Source organism: Anomaloglossus baeobatrachus, chromosome 1 (assembly GCF_048569485.1).
Source record: "Anomaloglossus baeobatrachus isolate aAnoBae1 chromosome 1, aAnoBae1.hap1, whole genome shotgun sequence".
NCBI classification, from domain to species: domain Eukaryota; kingdom Metazoa; phylum Chordata; class Amphibia; order Anura; family Aromobatidae; genus Anomaloglossus; species Anomaloglossus baeobatrachus.
Window position 1 is genome coordinate 902,853,772 of NC_134353.1, and position 19,473 is coordinate 902,873,244.

At 47.6% G+C, this 19,473-nt stretch overlaps 1 protein-coding gene across 2 annotated transcripts in view; it reads left to right on the forward strand.

Annotated features, from left to right (window-relative positions):
* SMAD2 (SMAD family member 2) overlaps nucleotides 1-16,938 on the forward strand; it is an 85,954-nt gene extending 69,016 nt beyond the window's left edge. For both annotated transcript variants that reach the window (XM_075327309.1, XM_075327315.1), the window contains 4 exons: nucleotides 14,409-14,621; nucleotides 14,714-14,851; nucleotides 14,958-15,102; nucleotides 16,632-16,938. In XM_075327309.1, the coding sequence (XP_075183424.1) occupies nucleotides 14,409-14,621; nucleotides 14,714-14,851; nucleotides 14,958-15,102; nucleotides 16,632-16,755 (620 nt within the window). In that variant the 3' untranslated portion in view covers nucleotides 16,756-16,938. The remainder of the gene's footprint in view (nucleotides 1-14,408; nucleotides 14,622-14,713; nucleotides 14,852-14,957; nucleotides 15,103-16,631) is intronic.
* Nucleotides 16,939-19,473: the final 2,535 nt, after the last annotated feature.

A 19,473-nucleotide genomic window follows, 5' to 3' on the forward strand; every position in this document is an offset into this window, starting at 1 on the left:
GCGTCCGCCAACTCGGTGGTTTTACGCAGAGCCTTATGGTTAAAGGAATGGAAAGCAGATTCTGCTTCCAAAAAATGCTTAACCAGTTTGCCATTATCTCAAGACAGGCTGTTTGGTGAGCAATTGGCGGAAATCATTAAACAGTCCAAGGGTAAGGACTCTTCCTTACCCCAGCCTAGATCAAGCAAACCTCAACAGTGGAAGGGACAGTCGAGGTTTCGGTCCTTTCGAGGTTCGGGCAGGACCCAATTCTCCTCGTCCAAAAGGACTCAGAAGGAGCAGAGGAGCTCAGATTCCTGGCGGACTCACTCACGCCCAAAGAAAGCAGCCGGAGGAACCGCTTCCAAGCCGGCTGCCTCATGACTTTCGGCCTCCTCTCTCCGCATCCTCGGTCGGTGGCAGGCTCTCCCGCTTTTGCGGCATTTGGCTGCCACAGGTCAAAGACCGGTGGGTAACAGACATTTTGTCTCACGGGTACCGGATAGAGTTCAGTTCTCGTCCTCCGCCTCGGTTCTTCAGAACCTCCCCACATCCCGACCGAACCGATGCTCTTCTGCAAGCGGTGTGCTCGCTAAGGGCAGAGGGAGTGGTGATCCCTGTTCCTCTTCAGGAACGAGGTCAAGGTTTTTACTCCAATCTGTTTGTGGTGCCAAAAAAGGACGGCTCTTTCCGTCCTGTTCTGGACCTAAAACTGCTCAACAAGCACGTGAAAACCAGGCGGTTCCGGATGGAATCCCTCCGCTCCGTCATTGCCTCGATGTCTCAAGGAGATTTCCTAGCATCAATAGACATCAAAGATGCTTATCTCCACGTGCCGATTGCTCCAGAGCACCAGCGTTTTCTACGCTTCGTTATAGGAGACGAACACCTTCAGTTCGTAGCCCTGCCATTTGGTCTGGCGACAGCCCCACGGGTTTTCACCAAGGTCATGGCAGCAGTGGTAGCAGTCTTGCACTCTCAGGGACACTCGGTGATCCCTTACTTGGACGATCTGCTTGTCAAGGCACCCTCTCAAGAGGCATGCCAACACAGCCTGAACGTTGCGCTGGAGACTCTCCAGACTTTCGGGTGGATCATCAACTTTTCAAAGTCAAATCTGTCACCGACCCAATCGCTAACATATCTTGGCATGGAGTTTCATACTCTCTCAGCGACAGTGAAGCTTCCGATGGACAAGCAGCGTTCACTACAGACAGGGGTGCACTCGCTCCTTCAAGGCCAGTCGCACCCCTTAAGACGCCTCATGCACTTCCTGGGGAAGATGGTGGCAGCAATGGAGGCAGTCCCGTTTGCGCAGTTTCATCTGCGCCCACTTCAATGGGACATTCTCCGCCAATGGGACGGGAAGTCGACGTCCTTAGACAGGAAAGTCTCCCTTTCCCAGACGACCAAGGACTCTCTTCAATGGTGGCTTCTTCCCACCTCATTATCACAAGGAAGGTCCTTCCTACCCCCATCCTGGGCGGTGGTCACGACAGACGCGAGTCTGTCAGGGTGGGGAGCAGTTTTTCTCCACCACAGGGCTCAGGGTACGTGGACTCAGCAGGAGTCCACCCTTCAGATCAATGTTCTGGAAATCAGGGCAGTGTATCTTGCCCTACAAGCCTTCCAGCAGTGGCTGGAGGGAAAGCAGATCCGAATTCAGTCGGACAACTCCACAGCGGTGGCATACATCAACCACCAAGGCGGGACACGCAGTCGGCAAGCCTTCCAGGAAGTCCGGCGGATTCTGATGTGGGTGGAGGCCACGGCCTCCACCATCTCCGCAGTTCACATCCCCGGCGTAGAAAACTGGGAAGCGGACTTCCTCAGTCGCCAGGGTATGGACGCAGGGGAATGGTCCCTTCACCCGGACGTGTTTCAGGAAATCTGTCGCCGCTGGGGAAGGCCGGACGTCGACCTAATGGCGTCCCGGCACAACAACAAGGTCCCAACTTTCATGGCACGGTCTCGCGATCACAGAGCTCTGGCGGCAGACGCCTTAGTGCAAGATTGGTCGCAGTTCCAACTGCCCTATGTGTTTCCCCCTCTGGCACTCTTGCCCAGAGTGCTACGCAAGATCAGGTCCGAGTGCCGCCGCGTCCTGCTCGTCGCCCCAGACTGGCCGAGAAGGTCGTGGTATCCGGATCTGTGGCATCTCACGGTCGGCCAACCGTGGGCGCTACCAGACCGGCCAGACTTACTGTCACAAGGGCCGTTTTTCCATCTGAATTCTGCGGCCCTGAACCTGACTGTGTGGCCATTGAGTCCTGGATACTAGCATCTTCAGGATTATCTCAAGGGGTCGTGGCCACCATGAGACAGGCTAGGAAGCCCACGTCTGCTAAGATCTACCACAGAACGTGGAAGATTTTCTTATCCTGGTGCTCGGCACAGAGAGTGTCCCCCTGGCCATTTGCATTGCCTACTTTTCTTTCCTTCCCGCAATCTGGTTTGGAAAAAGGCTTATCGCTCGGCTCCCTTAAAGGGCAAGTCTCAGCGCTATCGGTATTTTTTCAAAAGCGTCTAGCACGACTTCCTCAGGTACGCACGTTCCTGCAGGGGGTTTGTCACATCGTCCCTCCGTACAAACGGCCGTTAGATCCATGGGATCTGAACAGGGTACTAGTTACTCTCCAGAAGCCGCCCTTCGAGCCTCTGAAGGATGTTTCACTTTCTCGACTTTCACAGAAAGTGGCCTTTCTGGTAGCGGTCACGTCTCTTCGGAGGGTATCCGAGCTGGCAGCGTTGTCATCCAAAGCTCCCTTCCTGGTTTTTCACCAGGACAAGGTAGTGCTGCGCCCGATTCAGGAGTTTCTCCCTAAGGTGGTATCCTCCTTTCATCTCAATCAGGATATCTCCTTACCTTCTTTTTGTCCTCATCCAGTTCATCGGTTTGAAAAGGATTTACATTTGTTGGATCTCGTGAGAGCACTCAGAATCTACATTTCCCGCACGGCGCCCCTGCGCCGCTCGGATGCACTTTTTGTCCTTGTCGCTGGTAAGCGCAAAGGATCGCAGGCTTCCAAATCCACCCTGGCTCGATGGATCAAGGAACCAATTCTTGAAGCCTACCGTTCTGCTGGGCTGCCGGTTCCATCAGGGCTGAAGGCCCATTCTACCAGAGCCGTGGGTGCGTCCTGGGCATTACGACACCAGGCTACGGCTCAACAGGTGTGCCAGGCAGCTACCTGGTCGAGTCTGCACACTTTCACCAAACATTATCAGGTGCATACCTACGCTTCGGCGGACGCCAGCCTAGGTAGAAGAGTCCTGCAGGCGGCGGTTGCCTCCTCGTAGGAGAGGGCTGTTTTGCAGCTCAAACTTGAGGTATTACTTTACCCACCCAGGGACTGCTTTTGGACGTCCCAATCGTCTGGGTCTCCCAATGGAGCGCCGAAGAAGAAGGGAATTTTGTTACTTACCGTAAATTCCTTTTCTTCTAGCTCCAATTGGGAGACCCAGCACCCGCCCTGTTTCCTTCTGGATTTTTGGTTTTTTCGGGTACACATGTTGTTCATGTTGAACGGTTTCAGTTCTCCGATGTTACTTCGGATTGAATTTGTTTAAACCAGTTATTGGCTTTCCTCCTTCTTGCTTTAGCACTAAAACTGAGCAGCCCGTGATCCCACGGGGGGTGTATAGCCAGAAGGGGAGGGGCCTTACACTTTTTAGTGTAGTGCTTTGTGTGGCCTCCGGAGGCAGTAGCTATACACCAATCGTCTGGGTCTCCCAATTGGAGCTAGAAGAAAAGGAATTTACGGTAAGTAACAAAATTCCCTTCTTTGGGTAAGAAAACCATTTTAAAGGACTGTATCCTGGCCATCCAGGACAATGATATTTTTTCATATCTTCCCAATTCCTTTTCTAAATTTTGGATCAGAGGTTTCAAATTTTCTTTAATTTACATCTGCGATGGTGTCAGCTTAATACCCAAATAAGGTATCCCCCTGTCGCACCATTTGAATTGAAAGGCCCCCTCCAGCGCACTCCTGGCCTCCACCGGTACATTAAACGGCAGTATCAAAGACTTTGCCGCATTAAGCTTATAATACGACACTTTAGAAAAGTTTGATAATGTGTTCACCACTGCTGGAATCGACACTGCAAGGTTAGAACAGGAAATTATCACATCGTCTGCGTATAAACCAAGTTTATGTTCAAATTCCCCAACTCTTATACCAGAAATGGCTATGTTTTTTCGTATAGCTTCCGCCAGAGGTTCTACCACTAAAGCAAAAATAGCGGGAGACAATGGACACCCCTGGCGGGTGCCATTACTTATTTGAAATTTAGATGACAGAAACCCCGATGCCAACACTGACGCATTTGGGTAAGAGTAGAGGGCTAGAATGGATGACTTGATTTTCCCCAAGAACCCGAATTTTGTTAGAACTCTCTCCAGGTATCCCCAGTGCACCATGTCAAAGGCTTTTTCAGCATCAAGAGACAGGAATGCACTGGGTTCAGCCGATCTCTCCACCAGTCCAATCAGGTCAAGCATCCGTCTGGTGCCATCCTTAGATTGCCTGCCTGTCACAAACCCAACTTGGTCTGGAGCCACTAAGGTCGGGATCACTTTATGAAGTCTATCTGCCACTAGTTTGGCATAAATTTTAACATCACAATTTAGGAGTGAAATGGGCCTAAAATTACCCGGGGTGTCTGCAGGTTTCCCTGGCTTGGGTAGCGTGATAATTATTTCTTCTAAGTTGTCTGGGGAAATTGACCCTTTATTTTGCCAAAAATTGAAGGTTTTTGACATAAAGGGGGACAGAGTGGATGTAAATTGTTTGTAATATTCGTATGGCAGCCCATCGGGGCCCAGGGCAGAGTTAGACTTAGTCATTTTGATGGCACCTAGGATTTCATGTGTAGTAAAGGGAAGATTAAGTTCCTCTAATTGCTCATCTGAGACGCGGGGAAGATCCAGGGTGTCTAGGAAACCCTGTATATCCACTTGAGTCGGCTGTGACGTATTGGAATCATATTTTAGATTATACAGGGCCTCATAGTATTTCGCAAATGCTTCTGCTATTTCAATGGGATGTCTAGTGATTGTTCCGTTTGGGTCCCTCAGGAATTCTATTTTAGATTGGATCTCACGTTTTTTCGTCCTTCTTGCCAATAAGGACCCCGCTCTATCCCCCATAGCATAAAATGTTGATCTATTTTTTTTAAGATTATGTTCGTATTTTTGCAGGAGTAGGGATGTTAATTGGAATCTATGGGTTACAATTTCTTTAGTCAAGTTAGGGAATGCTTTGGCTTTATTCAGGGATTCAAGGTGATGAATACGGGTTAATATATATTTAATATCTGCGTCTTTTTTCCGTTTTTGGATGGAGGCTATTTTTATGAGCTGCCCTCTGACTACGGCTTTATGAGCAGCCCACAGGGTCTCGTCAGAAATTTCCCCATTATTATTAAGTTTAAAATATTCTGTTAACACTGACTCTACTTCATCATGTACCTTCTGCCTACCAAGCAAGCTGGTATTCAGTCTCCACCTAGGGGAATTTTGAACATTAAAGCTACCCTGAACAGACAGAGATCTGCGCATGATCTGTCCAAGTAATTAAACCAATATCAGCTGCCACACAATTACTTATAGATTTGCTGTCGACCAAAAAAAAATCAATTCTACTGTATGAGCGATGCCTGGAAGAGAAGAATGTATAGTCTCTTTCTGATGCGTGCAAATATCTCCAGATGTCATGAAAATGGAATTCATTGATGAGATGCTTAAGTTCCTTAGCATGTGGGATGCTGGTGTTGGAGCAATCCATGGAACGTATTACAGGTATATTAAAGTCTCCACAGATGATTTCCGCCCCTGTGGCAGTATCTTTGAATGCTTGGAAAAATTTCCTAGCAAAGGTCAATTGTGATGAATTTGGGGAGTAGACCGTTGCCAAGGTATAAGGGACGCTGTTGATATAACAAGACAAAATAATATATCTTCCATCCGCTCCATAACTGACATTTATCAATTTAAAGGCCACTGAGTTCTTTATTAAAATGGCCACTCCTCCTCTTTTTTTTGAGTCATTAGCAAAAAAGGTGTGTTGGAAGCTTGGATGAAGTAGCCGTTTATTATCTGTGGAAAGAAGGTGGGTCTCCTGAATGCACGCTATATCACAGTTAGATGCCTTCACCTCTCTCCACATCATTGACCTTTTTGCTGGGGAGTTGAGTCCGTTCACATTAATAGACAATATCTTAATTCTCATATTGGAGCCGCAGGGGGGTTTGAATTCCTAGGAACGCCATCAGGGATGAGAGGGGCTAGACCAGCAAGGAATTGAGAGAAATTTCCAGAAAAAATTAAGGAACATTTGTGAGAAGAGGAACAAAAACAAAAAAATTCCAACAACACCGGTTTGCCCCGAGTAGGGTGCCCGGTGTATAACCGCTCGCCATAGGCGAGAACATCAGGGGGGCTACGTGACATCCCGTGTCACAGGAGCAGGGACAGCAGGTGCCATAAGCAGGAAGGAGTCCCAGCTAAGCTACTGACCATTCAGGGTTAATCCTGTCTGGAGGGCCTCTTTGATTCTTCCGCTCACCAGGGTTTGGTGGGTGGGCTATTCCCCAGTCATCCAGCAATTTGCCCAGCTGAGAAGGAGTATGACATATGTGAGTGCCTCCATCTTTGAAAATTATCATCTTCACCGGAAAACCCCACTTGTACTTGATGTCTTGATCTCTAAGGAGTTTAGAAAGGTGGGCAAATTCTCTTCTTTTATTAAGAGTTGCAGCAGAAAGATCTGGGAAGATTTTTAGTCCCATGAAAGTGTCTGGCAGGGCTGGATTTCCCCTCAGTGTGTGCAGCACAGCTTCTTTTGTTTTATAGAAATGAAGTCTAACCAGGACATCTTTAGGCGGAGCTGGATCTATGCCTTTGGATTTAGGGACTGGATGAATCCTGTCCACTATCAGGTCTCTGGTGTCCCATCCAGGGAGTATAAGCTGTAGAAACTGGTGGAAGTATTCCTGGAGGTCTTTATCTGCTACTGATGAGGGAATCCCTCTGATTTTTAGGTTATTTCTTCGGGATCTGTCCTCTATATCACTGATTTTAAGTTTTAGTGCCTCCACCTCCTTTTCCAAAGCTGTGTTAGCATCTATCAGATTGTTATGTGATGTTGCAAATTCAGCCATTTTAGTTTCTACATGCTCTGTGCGATCACCCAGAGACCTGATCTCTTCCTTCAGCTCTCTTACTATTTCTCTGAGATCAGCCTGCAGGGAAGCCCTCAGCGTTTTCAGCAGAGATTGCATTGTTTCCTCTGTCAGAGGAATGGCTGTGCAGCCTCTCAAGCAGCCTGTATCTCCTTGTGAGGAGTGGGAAGAAGCTGAGTGGGAAGCCAGTGCCATCTTGCTTGGTGAGGAGAGATCCCTATCCAGGGGGTAGAAGTCTGTCAGTTTGGCTGGAGTGCCAGTTTTTTTAGGTCTCCCCTTAGGCATAGCTTGGGGCTGGGGTTACTCACACCTCCTGTAGCTGGTAATCCTGTTATCTGTGAGCTGATAAGAGCCGGTTTATCCTGCTGTCAGCACAGAGCTCTCCTTCAAGCAGCCGTCGCCATCAGCGTGAAGGCCACGCCCCCCCTCCATCAAGGATCTTAAGATGGGTCGTCATTTCATCTTCCAACAAGACAACGACCCAAAGCACAGAGCCAAGAAAACCAAGGCCTGGTTCAAGAGGGGAAAAATCAAGGTGTTGCAGTGGCCTAGTCAGTCTCCTGACCTTAACCCAATTGAAAACTTGTGGAAGGAGCTCAAGATTAAAGTCCACATGAGACACCCAAAGAACCTAGATAACTTGGAGAAGATCTGAATGGAGGAGTGGGCCAAGATAACTCCAGAGACCTGTGCCGGCCTGATCAGGTCTTATAAAAGACGATTATTAGCTGTAATTGCAAACAAGGGTTACTCCACAAAATATTAAACCTAGGGGTTGAATAATAATTGACCCACACTTTTATGTTGAAAATGTATTAAAATTTAACTGAGCAACATAACTTGTTGGTTTGTAAGATTTATGCATCTGTTAATAAATCCTGCTCTTGTTTGAAGTCTGCAGGCTCTAACTTATTTGCATCTTATCAAACCTGCTAAATCTGCAGGGGGTTGAATACTACTTGTAGGCACTGTATGTATGTATGTATGTATGTATGTAATTATATATATATATATATATATATATATATATAAGTATAGTAAATATGTATTTATTAGGTATATATTGAATGTATATATATTAGATATATAATAGATATATTAAAAAATATATTTTTTCTTTGTCGCTCCATTGGGAGACCCAGACAATTGGGTGTATAGCTTCTGCCTCTGGAGGCCACACAAAGTATTACACTGTTAAAAAAGTGTAACCCCTCCCCTCTGCCTATACACCCTCCCATGGATCACGGGCTCCTCAGTTTTATGATTTGTGTGGAAGGAGGCACACATCCACTCATGCATTCTCATACATAGTTATGTCGGATGGAAGAAAAGAGGACCCCGATGGGGTCCCCGGCATGTTCCCTTCTCACCCCACTATGTCGGCGGTGTTGTTAAGGTTGAGGTACCCATTGCGGGTACGGAGGCTGGAGCCACATGCCGTCTCCTTCACCATCCCTTATGCGGCTCTGGGAGAAGTGGGATCCTAAGCGGTCATCCATGAGCTGGGACCGTGCTCCATCCGCAGCCCCTGGTGGAACCTGCCGGACCGGAGCTTCTTCACCCCCAGGGACCGGGCCCTGCAACTGGAAGGTACTCTGTGTCCCCATGTGGGGACTGTACAGAGAGGGTCGCACCTTATCCCCGGAAGCCGCGGTAGTTCCGTCCGTTGTCTTTTCGGCGGACTTCCGCGCCGACCGTGCCTGCTTGTCGGGCACGGCCTTAAATTTAGTCCCCGGCTTCGCCGCGGCCTAGTCGCGAAAAATCCCGCCCCCGAGCCTGCCTGTCAGGGGTTAGGGCGGGATTGCCGACATGACGTCGGCTTTGAGGGCTGGAGCATTTTGCATGTTTCCCTCCCCCCTCATTGACCACTGTGGGGACTCCAGATTCCCGCTCTTTGCTAGTGCCGCCCCCCCCTCCCTGAGAGCTCCGGCGGCCATTTTTTAGCATTCTGCCGGTGGATGCTACTCAGCAGCAAAGCTCTGCAGCTCCGGGGGATCCACGACAGGGAATCTGGAGGACACACTCGGCTCGTTAGCGGTTGGTAAGCCACACCGGTCACCCGGTGCTGGTCCCCCTAGGGTGCCGGGATATATATATATATATATATATATATATATATATATATATATATATATATATATATATATATATATATATATATATATATATATATATATATATATATATATATATATATATCTATATATCTGTTCGGAAAGGCCGTATACCCTTTTCCTATATACCCTCAGTGGTCACTCTCCTAAGAGACAACAGCATGTCGTCCACAAGGAGCAAAGCTACTAAGGCACAGATTTTTTTCGCGGCCTGTACCTCTTGTGGGGCTATGTTGCCTGCGGGATCCACCTACCCTCACTGTGATCAATGCTCGACTCCTGCCACGCTTGCTCAGCCGGAGCCTAGGGCACTTGTTGGCCCCTCGGCTCATGTAGATCCCCCTGCTCCCACTGAACAGGCTGCAGGGACAGAGTCACCGTCGTTGGCCTCTTTCGCTGAGAAACTCTCTTTCACTTTCTCAGTCCATTGCACAGTCTATGGACAAATGGTCATCTAAGCTCCTTGAGGCTTTGCAGTCCAGACCGGGTCCTTCACAGGCCCCGGCCCCTGTTAGTCTGTCTCCTCCATGCCCTTCTCGGTCCGCGCCGCAGCGCGCTCCTAGGATAGCCCCTAGGCCCCAGGCGGAGGACTCCTGCCCGGACCGCAGCCCCAGACCGGCTAAGCGGCCTTGCTGGGACTCTTCCCCGGCCTCCTCACGCTGCTCTGGATCCCAGCTTGAGGACTCTCAGGACGACGAGGCGGACGTGGGAGCTCAGGGCTCTGACCCTGACTTTGCCCTTAACCTTGATACCCCTGAGGGGGACGCCTTAGTAAATGATCTTATCTCGTCCATCAACCAGGTGTTGGATCTCTCACCACCGCCTCCTCCTGCAGAGGAGTCGGCTTCTCAGCAGGAGAAACACCAATTTCGATTCCCCAAACGTACGCGCAATACGTTTTTTGATCACTCTAACTTCAGGGACGCTGTCCAGAAGCCCAGAGCGGTTCCGGACAAGCGCTTTGCTAAACAGCTCACTGACACACGTTAAACCTTTCCACCTGAAGTCGTTAAGGGCTGGGCACATTCTCCCAAGGTGGATCCTCCAGTCTCTAGATTGGCTGCTAGGTCCGTTGTGTCTGTTGCCGATGGCTCATCCCTGAAGGATGCCACTGACAGACAGATAGAGCTCTTGGTGAAGTCTATTTATGAGGCCACGGGCGCGTCTTTCGCCCCGGCCTTTGCGGCCGTGTGGGCTCTCCAAGCAATCTCGGCATGTCTGACTGAGATTAATGCTGTCACGCGGAATTCTGCTCCACATGTTTCTTCCTTGACCTCTCAGGCATCGGCATTTTCGTCCTACGCCATGAACGCCGTCCTGGACTCCGCTAGCCGTACGGCTGTAGCATCCGCTAACTCCGTGGCAGTCCGCAGGGCCATGTGGCTGCGCGAATGGAAAGCAGACTCTGCTTCCAAAAGGTTCTTAACTGGTTTGCCTTTTTCTGGCGACCGTTTGTTTGGCGAACGGCTGGATGAGATTATTAAGGAATCCTCGGGAATGGACTCCTCCTTACCCCAGTCCAAACCTAACAGACCTCAGCAGAGAAAAATCCAATCGAGGTTTCGGTCCTTTCGTCCCTCCGCCAAGTCCCAATCCTCTTCGTCCAACCGGCCGGAGAAAGGCCAGAGGAACTCCTGTGCGTGGCGGTCCAAGTCACGCCCCCAAAAGGCCGCAGGAGGCACTGCCTCCAAGACGGCCTCCTCATGACTCTCGGCCTCATCTAGCCACATCCTCGGTCGGTGGCAGGCTCTCCCGCTTTGGCGACGCCTGGTGGCCACACGTTCAAGACCGATGGGTGAGAGACATTCTGTCTCATGGTTACAGGATAGAGTTCAGCTCTCGACCTATGGCTCGTTTCTTCAGAACCTCCCCACCCCCCGCACAGGCCGACGCACTTTTTCAGGCAGTGGACGCTCTAAAGATAGATGGAGTTGTGATTCCCATTCCCCTTCAGGAACGTGGTCGTGGTTTTTACTCCAACTTGTTCGTGGTGCCAAAAAAGGACGGGTCATTCCGTCCCGTTAGGGACCTCAAGCTGCTCAACAGATATGTGAGAACCAGACGATTTCGGATGGAATCTCTCCGCTCGGTCATCGCCTCGATGTCACAAGGAGACTTCCTAGCATCGATCGACATCAAGGATGCTTATCTCCATGTGCCGATCGCACCCGAACATCGTTTCCTGCGTTTCGCCATCGGGGTCGAACACCTCCAGTTCGTCGCATTGCCCTTCGGCCTGGCGACAGCCCCATGGGTTTTCACCAAAGTCATGGCATCCGTCGTGGCGGTCCTGCACTCTCAGGGCCACTCGGTGATCCCCTACTTGGACGATCTCCTAGTCAGGGCTCCTTCTCGGGTGGCGTGTCAACGAAGTCTTTCCGTCACTCTGGAGACTCTCCAGCAGTTCGGGTGGATCATCAATTTCCCGAAATCCAAGTTGACGCCGACCCAATCACTGACTTACCTAGGGATGGAGTTTCATACCCAGCCAGCGTTAGTCAAGCTACCGCGGGACAAACAGCTTTCTCTGCAAGCGGGGGTGCAATCACTTCTTCGGAGTCAGTCACACCCCTTAAGGCGCCTCATGCACTTCCTGGGGAAGATGGTTGCAGCTATGGAGGCAGTGCCGTTCGCGCAATTCCATCTACGGCCACTCAAATGGGACATTCTTTGCAAATGGGACAAGAGTTCGGCTTCCCTCGACAAGAACATCTCTTTCCCTTGCAACCAAAACATCACTTCAGTGGTGGCTCCTACCCACATCTCTGTCTCGGGGAAAATCCTTCCTACCTCCAACCTGGGCCGTGGTCACCACGGACGCGAGCCTGTCAGGTTGGGGAGCGGTTTTTCTCCACCACAGGGCTCAAGGAACCTGGAATCCAATAGAATCGTCCCTTCAGATCAATATCCTGGGGATAAGGGCAGTATATCTAGCCCTATTGGCTTTCCATCGGTGGCTGGAGAGCAGGCAGATCCGAATCCAGTCGGACAACGCCACTGCCGTCGCTTACATCAACCACCAAGGCGGCACTCGCAGTCGTCAAGCCTTTCAGGAAGTCCGGCGAATTCTGCAGTGGGTGGAAGTCACAGGCTCCACCATCTCCGCAGTTCACATCCCGGGCGTGGAAAACTGGGAAGCAGATTTTCTCAGTCAGGGCATGGACGCGGGGGAATGGTCTCTTCACCCAGACGTGTTTTGAGAGATCTGTCGCCGCTGGGGAACGCCGGACGTCGACCTCATGGCGTCACGACACAACAACAAGGTCCCGGCCTTCATGGCTCGGTCTCAGGATCACAGAGCTCTGGCAGCGGACGCCTTGGTCCAGGATTGGTCGCAGTTTCGACTGCCATACGTGTTTCCACCTCTGGCGATGCTGCCCAGGGTACTACGCAAGATCCGGTCCGAATGCCGTCGCGCCATTCTCATCGCTCCAGACTGGCCGAGGAGATCGTGGTACCCGGATCTGTGGCACCTCACGGTGGGTCAACCGTGGGCACTCCCAGACCGACCAGACTTGCTGTCTCAAGGGCCATTTTTCCATCTGAATTCTGCGGCCCTCAACCTGACTGTGTGGCCATTGAGTCCTGGCTCCTAGCGTCATCAGGGTTATCTCAAGATGTCATTGCCACCATGAGACAGGCCAGGAAACCAACGTCCGCCAAGATCTACCACAGGACTTGGAGGATCTTCTTATCCTGGTGCTCTGATCAGGGTTTCACTCCCTGGCCGTTTGCCTTGCCCACTTTTCTTTCTTTCCTTCAATCCGGAATGGACAAGGGCTTGTCTCTCGGCTCTCTCAAGGGACAAGTATCGGCGCTTTCCGTGTTTTTTCAAAAGCGTCTAGCCAGGCTTCCGCAGGTCCGCACGTTCCTGCAGGGGGTTTGCCACATAGTTCCACCTTACAAGCGTCCGCTAGAACCCTGGGATCTTAACAGGGTGCTGACGGCTCTCCAGAAACCACCTTTCGAGCCGATGCGGGATGTCTCTCTATCTCGCCTTTCGCAGAAGGTGGCCTTCCTAGTGGCAGTCACATCACTTCGGAGAGTGTCTGAGCTAGCAGCGCTGTCATGCAAAGCCCCCTTCCTGGTGTTTCACCAGGATAAGGTGGTTCTGCGTCCGGTCCCGGAATTTCTCCCTAAGGTGGTATCCCCGTTTCATCTCAATCAGGATATCTCCTTACCTTCTTTTTGCCCTCATCCAGTTCACCAATGTGAAAAGGATTTGCACTTGTTAGATCTCGTGAGAGCACTCAGGCTCTACATTTCACGCACGGCGCCCCTGCGCCGTTCTGATGCGCTCTTTGTCCTTGTCGCTGGCCAGCGTAAGGGGTCGCAGGCTTCCAAGTCAACCTTGGCTAGGTGGATCAAGGAACCGATTCTTGAAGCCTACCGTTCGTCTGGGCTTCCGATTCCTTCAGGGCTGAAAGCCCATTCTACCAGAGCTGTAGGTGCGTCCTGGGCATTGCGGCACCAGGCTACGGCTCAGCAGGTGTGTCAGGCGGCTACCTGGTTGAGTCTGCACACTTTTACAAAACACTATCAGGTGCATGCCTATGCTTCGGCAGACGCCAGCCTAGGTAGGCGAGTCCTTCAGGCGGCAGTGGCCCACCTGTAAGAAGGGGACGTTTTTTCGGCTCTTTTTTATCGAGGTATTCTTTTACCCACCCAGGGATTGCTTTTGGACATCCCAATTGTCTGGGTCTCCCAATGGAGCGACAAAGAAGAAGGGAATTTTGTTTACTTACCGTAAATTCCTTTTCTTCTAGCTCCTATTGGGAGACCCAGCTCCCGCCCCTGTTCCCTTCGGGCTGTTGTTCTTTTGTGTACACATGTTGTTCATGTTCAATTGTTCTTTGGTTCATGGTTTCAGTTCTCCGAACATCCTTCGGATTGAATTTACCTAAGACCAATTTATAAGTTTCCTCCTTCCTGCTTTGGCACCAAAACTGATGGGCCCGTGATGCACGGGAGGGTGTATAGCAGAGGGGAGGGGTTACACTTTTTAAAGTCTAATAACTTTGTGTGGCCTCCGGAGGCAGAAGCTATACACCCAATTGTCTGGGTCTCCCAATAGGAGCTAGAAGAAAAGGAATTTACGGTAAGTAAACAAAATTCCCTTCTTTCTTACAGATCTGCAGCCCGTCACTTACTCGGAGCCCGCTTTCTGGTGCTCAATAGCTTATTATGAGCTGAACCAGCGAGTGGGGGAAACCTTTCATGCGTCACAGCCTTCTCTCACCGTTGATGGCTTCACAGATCCATCGAATTCGGAGAGGTTCTGTTTAGGTTTACTGTCCAATGTGAACCGGAACGCCACCGTGGAAATGACACGACGCCATATAGGTAAATGCCATCAGCTACAACTTCTTTTTTTTTTTTTTGGGACGGTTGCTTTTTGATTCACATTATAACCACAGTATTCTCTGATCCCGCAGGAAGAGGTGTGCGGTTGTATTACATTGGGGGAGAAGTATTTGCAGAGTGCCTAAGTGATAGTGCTATATTTGTCCAGAGTCCTAATTGTAACCAGCGGTATGGTTGGCATCCAGCGACGGTGTGCAAGATTCCTCCAGGTGAGTTCGGTGCCATTTTTTGTTTTTTTAAATTATTCATTTTTTTTTATTTGATTTTCTCACTTTCTCTTTTGTCTTTTTTTTTTTTTTTTTCTTCTTCCTGTAGGCTGCAACTTAAAGATTTTCAATAACCAAGAATTTGCTGCCCTCCTCGCGCAGTCGGTGAACCAGGGCTTTGAAGCAGTTTACCAATTAACCAGAATGTGCACCATCAGAATGAGCTTTGTAAAAGGCTGGGGCGCCGAATACAGGTAAATAAACGGTCGCAAAGGCCTTTAACTATCCATCCTGCTCGCATGAGAACAGCTCCAACAAATTCACATTTAGCACCTGTCCAAACTCAATTTTTGGTATATGTCAGGTACTCTGTCTTTAAAGGGGTGGGCTCAGGTTGTCTCTCTCCAGCCTCCAGACTAGGTTTGTTGGCCCAAACTATGCACTCGCCATTGCTGCACCCAGCATCGAAGCATCTCAGGGGAAGTTAAACTGAGCAGATCCAGTGATCTGGTAAGCTTCAGAGCAGCGATTACAAGCTCCTTGCCTAGCAGACTGGCCGCCTCTGACGGTTGCAGAGGAAGCCAGTAATCCTGGCAACAATTGGGAAACAATAAAATATCTTCATTTTTGAGAGCAGAGGGGATTTTTATTAAGTATCCCTAGAAGGCCCCCTATTAAACCCATAGAGGGCAAAAGAGCACCCATCTGCTTTCTGTCGTGTTGATATACAATGGGTTGTGTTTCTTCTGGTGTATAGAATAGCATAGTCTCCTGTGCTATTCCACACAGATATACCATGTTTCCCCAAAATTAAGCCCTAGCATGATTTTACAGGATTTTTGGAGTATTCTTGAAATATAAGCCCTACTCCAAAAATAAGCCCTAGTTAGGCCAGTTTCACACATCCGGCTTTTCGCCGGTTTGGCGGATGCGGCGCACACCAGTACAGTGTATACAGTACACCGGCAGCACAACAAGCGCCAGTCACATGCTGTCATGTGACTTGGAAGTTGCGGCGCTGCCACTGTACTGTATCATACTGTACTGGCGTGCGCCGCATCTGTCAAACCGGCGAAAAGCTGGATATGTGAAACTGGCCTTACAGCCAGGGTCGGCATTAGGGGAGGGGGTGAGGTCAAACTGAGCAATTGCCCTGGGCCTCCACTCTCTTAGAGGCACCAAGTGTTTCTATTTCGAGGTTAACTTTTTTAAAGGACCTTTGGTGACACCATGTTCACATGACTGTGATGGCACCAAAGGTCCTTAAAAACAACCTGTCAGTAGGATTTTGCGAACTAAAGCTCACAATGCCAAAATGGCGCTGTTACTCTGATTAAAAATGATACATGTGAAGAAATCCGATTTGGAGAAGTGAGTGTTTGAAGACTTCTTGTAGCATAGCTTCGTGTGTTGGGTTTCTTAACCACAGGTATCATGTTAATCAGTGTAACAGTGCCAATATGGCCGTGTCTGTAATTTCGTTAGCAAAATCCTGCTGACAGGTTGGTTTTTAAGGACCTTTGGTGACATCACAGACATGTGAACATGATGTCACCAAAGGTCCTTTAAACTGAAGAGGAGACGGACCGGTATGTAGTGTCTGTGTGTGACTGTCTGGAATTGCAGGTCTTCTCATCCAGGTCAATGAATACCAGACATGGTCAAGTTTCCACCTCTTCTTGCTATTTTCTTGTCTAGTCGCTCCGCCGTGCACGCACATAAAAGCCGTTGGCCATGAGATCAGCGCTTGGTCCTTACCGTCTTTGTTTTGTACTTTTTGCAGGCGGCAGACGGTCACTAGCACTCCCTGTTGGATTGAGCTTCACCTGAATGGACCTTTGCAATGGTTGGACAAAGTGTTGACTCAGATGGGTTCTCCTTCAGTCCGGTGCTCCAGCATGTCCTAATGGGGGACCCTCCAATTATTTTTTTTTTTCCCACTTTTTGTTTTTCTTCTTTTTACCATACAACCCATGGGTTCTAACCCAGAAGTCCTGACATCAGACTTTACAGTACAGCTCGTCTGTTATAGTATTCGTGTATGGTCCCCCATGAACTGTTTACAATGTTAAAAAAAAAAAAAGAGAAAATACCAAGAAGCAGCACTTGAGGTCCCATCAGCGTCGAAAGCACCTTGTTTTCCGAACATCCCCCTCCCCCCTAGAAGAAAGTGCCGTGAGAAGTCACTCCTTACCGGGAAGCTTTATTTTAAAAAGGACTTATAATGTATTATCGGGCATATAGCGCAAGTGTCCAGACGGTTTTATAACATGAGTAACCCCCTTACGTATTTGTCATATATAGTTAACCTGTTTTTTTTTTTTTTTGTTTTGTTTTTTTTTGTTGCTGTTTTTAGATACCAGATAGGGTTTGTCTGCTTTCTTATTTTAGTACTTTTTTTTCTTTCTTTTTTTTTTTTGTCCCCCCCCCCCTCCCAAAAAAAAAATAATCCAAACATGGGTTTCTTACTATATTGGTCATTTTTTATTTTTTTCTCTCGTATTTTATAAGTTGCCCTTGTCATGTTGCAGCCGCTTGCTCAATTTCATTTCGTCTTCCCGCTTTGTAGCCACATAGGCCTAAAAAGAAAATTGAAAAAAAAAATATTATATTTCCCGCATTGCGCAGCTTCAGACAATGATCAGCGACTACTTTGGAAAAGTTTGCAACTTTTTCCCATATTTTTTTTTTATTTTTTAAATATTTTAAGTTTTTTGCATCATAAAACAATCGGAAGGCGGAAAAAAAATGAAGGTTTAATTTTTTTTTTTCTTCAAGTGCATGTTATTTTGAACTTTTGGACACTACATTTTGCACCCTATAAAAGAAAAAAAACAACTTTTTTTTTAAAATTATGTTCCAGACATGCAAAGTTAGGGATGGGTGGGGGTCAAAGGTTGTGTAGTAAAGGGTCCTCAGAATTAAGTGTACATCTTATTAACATACAGTACTTGTTCTGTAGCTGTCTGTCATCCTTTTATACACGTGACGGTGTCAGACTTGCCTTTCTTCTCTCTCGTTCTCTCGCTATCACCATGGACTGTATCAGAGACGCTAGCGTACTTTGTGAGTACCTCTAGTGGATTTTAGAGGGTTTTTTTTTTTCCCAGAACAAACTAGCGGCCAGGCAGATAACGAGGCCTCACGATTGGCCAGACCCCCCGGCCCACCCGCCATAGGTCACATTGTGAGGCTTCCGACTACAAGCTACAAATCGGACGCCGGCCCGTGAATGCCTTGCGTCCCGTTACAGGCGCCGAACCTGAGAGCATCCCCCCTCCCTTTTTTTTTTTTTTCTTTTTTTTTTTCTATTTTCCTCCCTCTGCTGTTCTGACTATAGTGCCGCTCCAAAACCAAAAAAAAAATAAAAAAAAAAAATCACACAACGCCAAACCATTGACTCGTAACTGGCAAAGCATTTAACATTTGTGAACTAGTTTTACCAGTAGATCGGTGTTATTGGTAGAACTCGTGAACTTTGACGTAAGCTTTGTGCGTGTTGCATTTGCAGAGTATGTGAATACACTAATAAAAAAAACAAAAACAAAAAAAAAATATCAACTCTCACGTGGTGTCCTGGTGGTGGTGTTACCTATGAACACGCATGGTCACGGTTTTTCAATATTACTTTCTAGGCACTTTATGGTTTGTATTCTGTCAGGTGGACGAAACGTTTACATCCAGTAATCACTGTCAATGTCACACACTGCGTAAAACATCTCCTACTAGTATCGTCAATGTCAGAGTGCATAAGACAACTTATATTAGCATCTTGGTTTTTTTTTTTTAATGTTTTTGTTTTTTTAGGGCTGCAGAATTGCTTAACAGCTTTTCTTTTTTTCTTTTTTTTTTTTTTTTTTTCTATGCCAAACGTCAGTTTTGAATGATTCCTTTCATTTTTTTTTTTAATTTTCGAATAATTTTTGAATGTTGAACTTTAATTTTGAATGATTCCTTTCATTTTTTTCTTTTCCAAACCTGCAGTGTACACAGATAAAAAAAAAATCCAAATGCAGTGAAATGGAAAAGAAAGGAGAAAAAAAAAAAATCCACCATTGTTCCGAGGGTTTTTTGTATGTACCAGTGTACAACATTAATAACCTGGTAACACAATTGTAAAAGTCAATGCAATGACTGCCTTACTGAATTGAAAGAATTTTTTTTTTTTGTTCCTTTTTATATTTTAAGATTTTTTTTATATAAATGTCACTATTTTTTCTTTTCCTTTTTTCTTTATATTTTTTTTTTATTCAAATATTTAATGAAAAAAAAATTGGTTTGTGTCCATTACCCTTTTTTTTTTTTTCCCCTCCCCCCCTTTTCTTCATTCAATGGGGATATTTCTTGTATGTTGAGCTGTAGTTTTTCTTTGTAACCATTTGGGACACATGATATTTTGATAGGTTTTGTTCACTTAATTTTTTTTTTTTTTTTTAAATATTTTACTATATTTTTTTGTAGTAAATGTAGTAAAAAAAACAAAACAAAACCAAAAACTAGTTTGCTGCCATTTTTGGAGACCCATAATTTTTTTTTTTAATTTTTTGTTTTCTTTTTTATATGTTGAGCTGTAGCTTTTCTTGGTAAACATTTTGGGGCACACATGATATTTGTATTGACTTTTC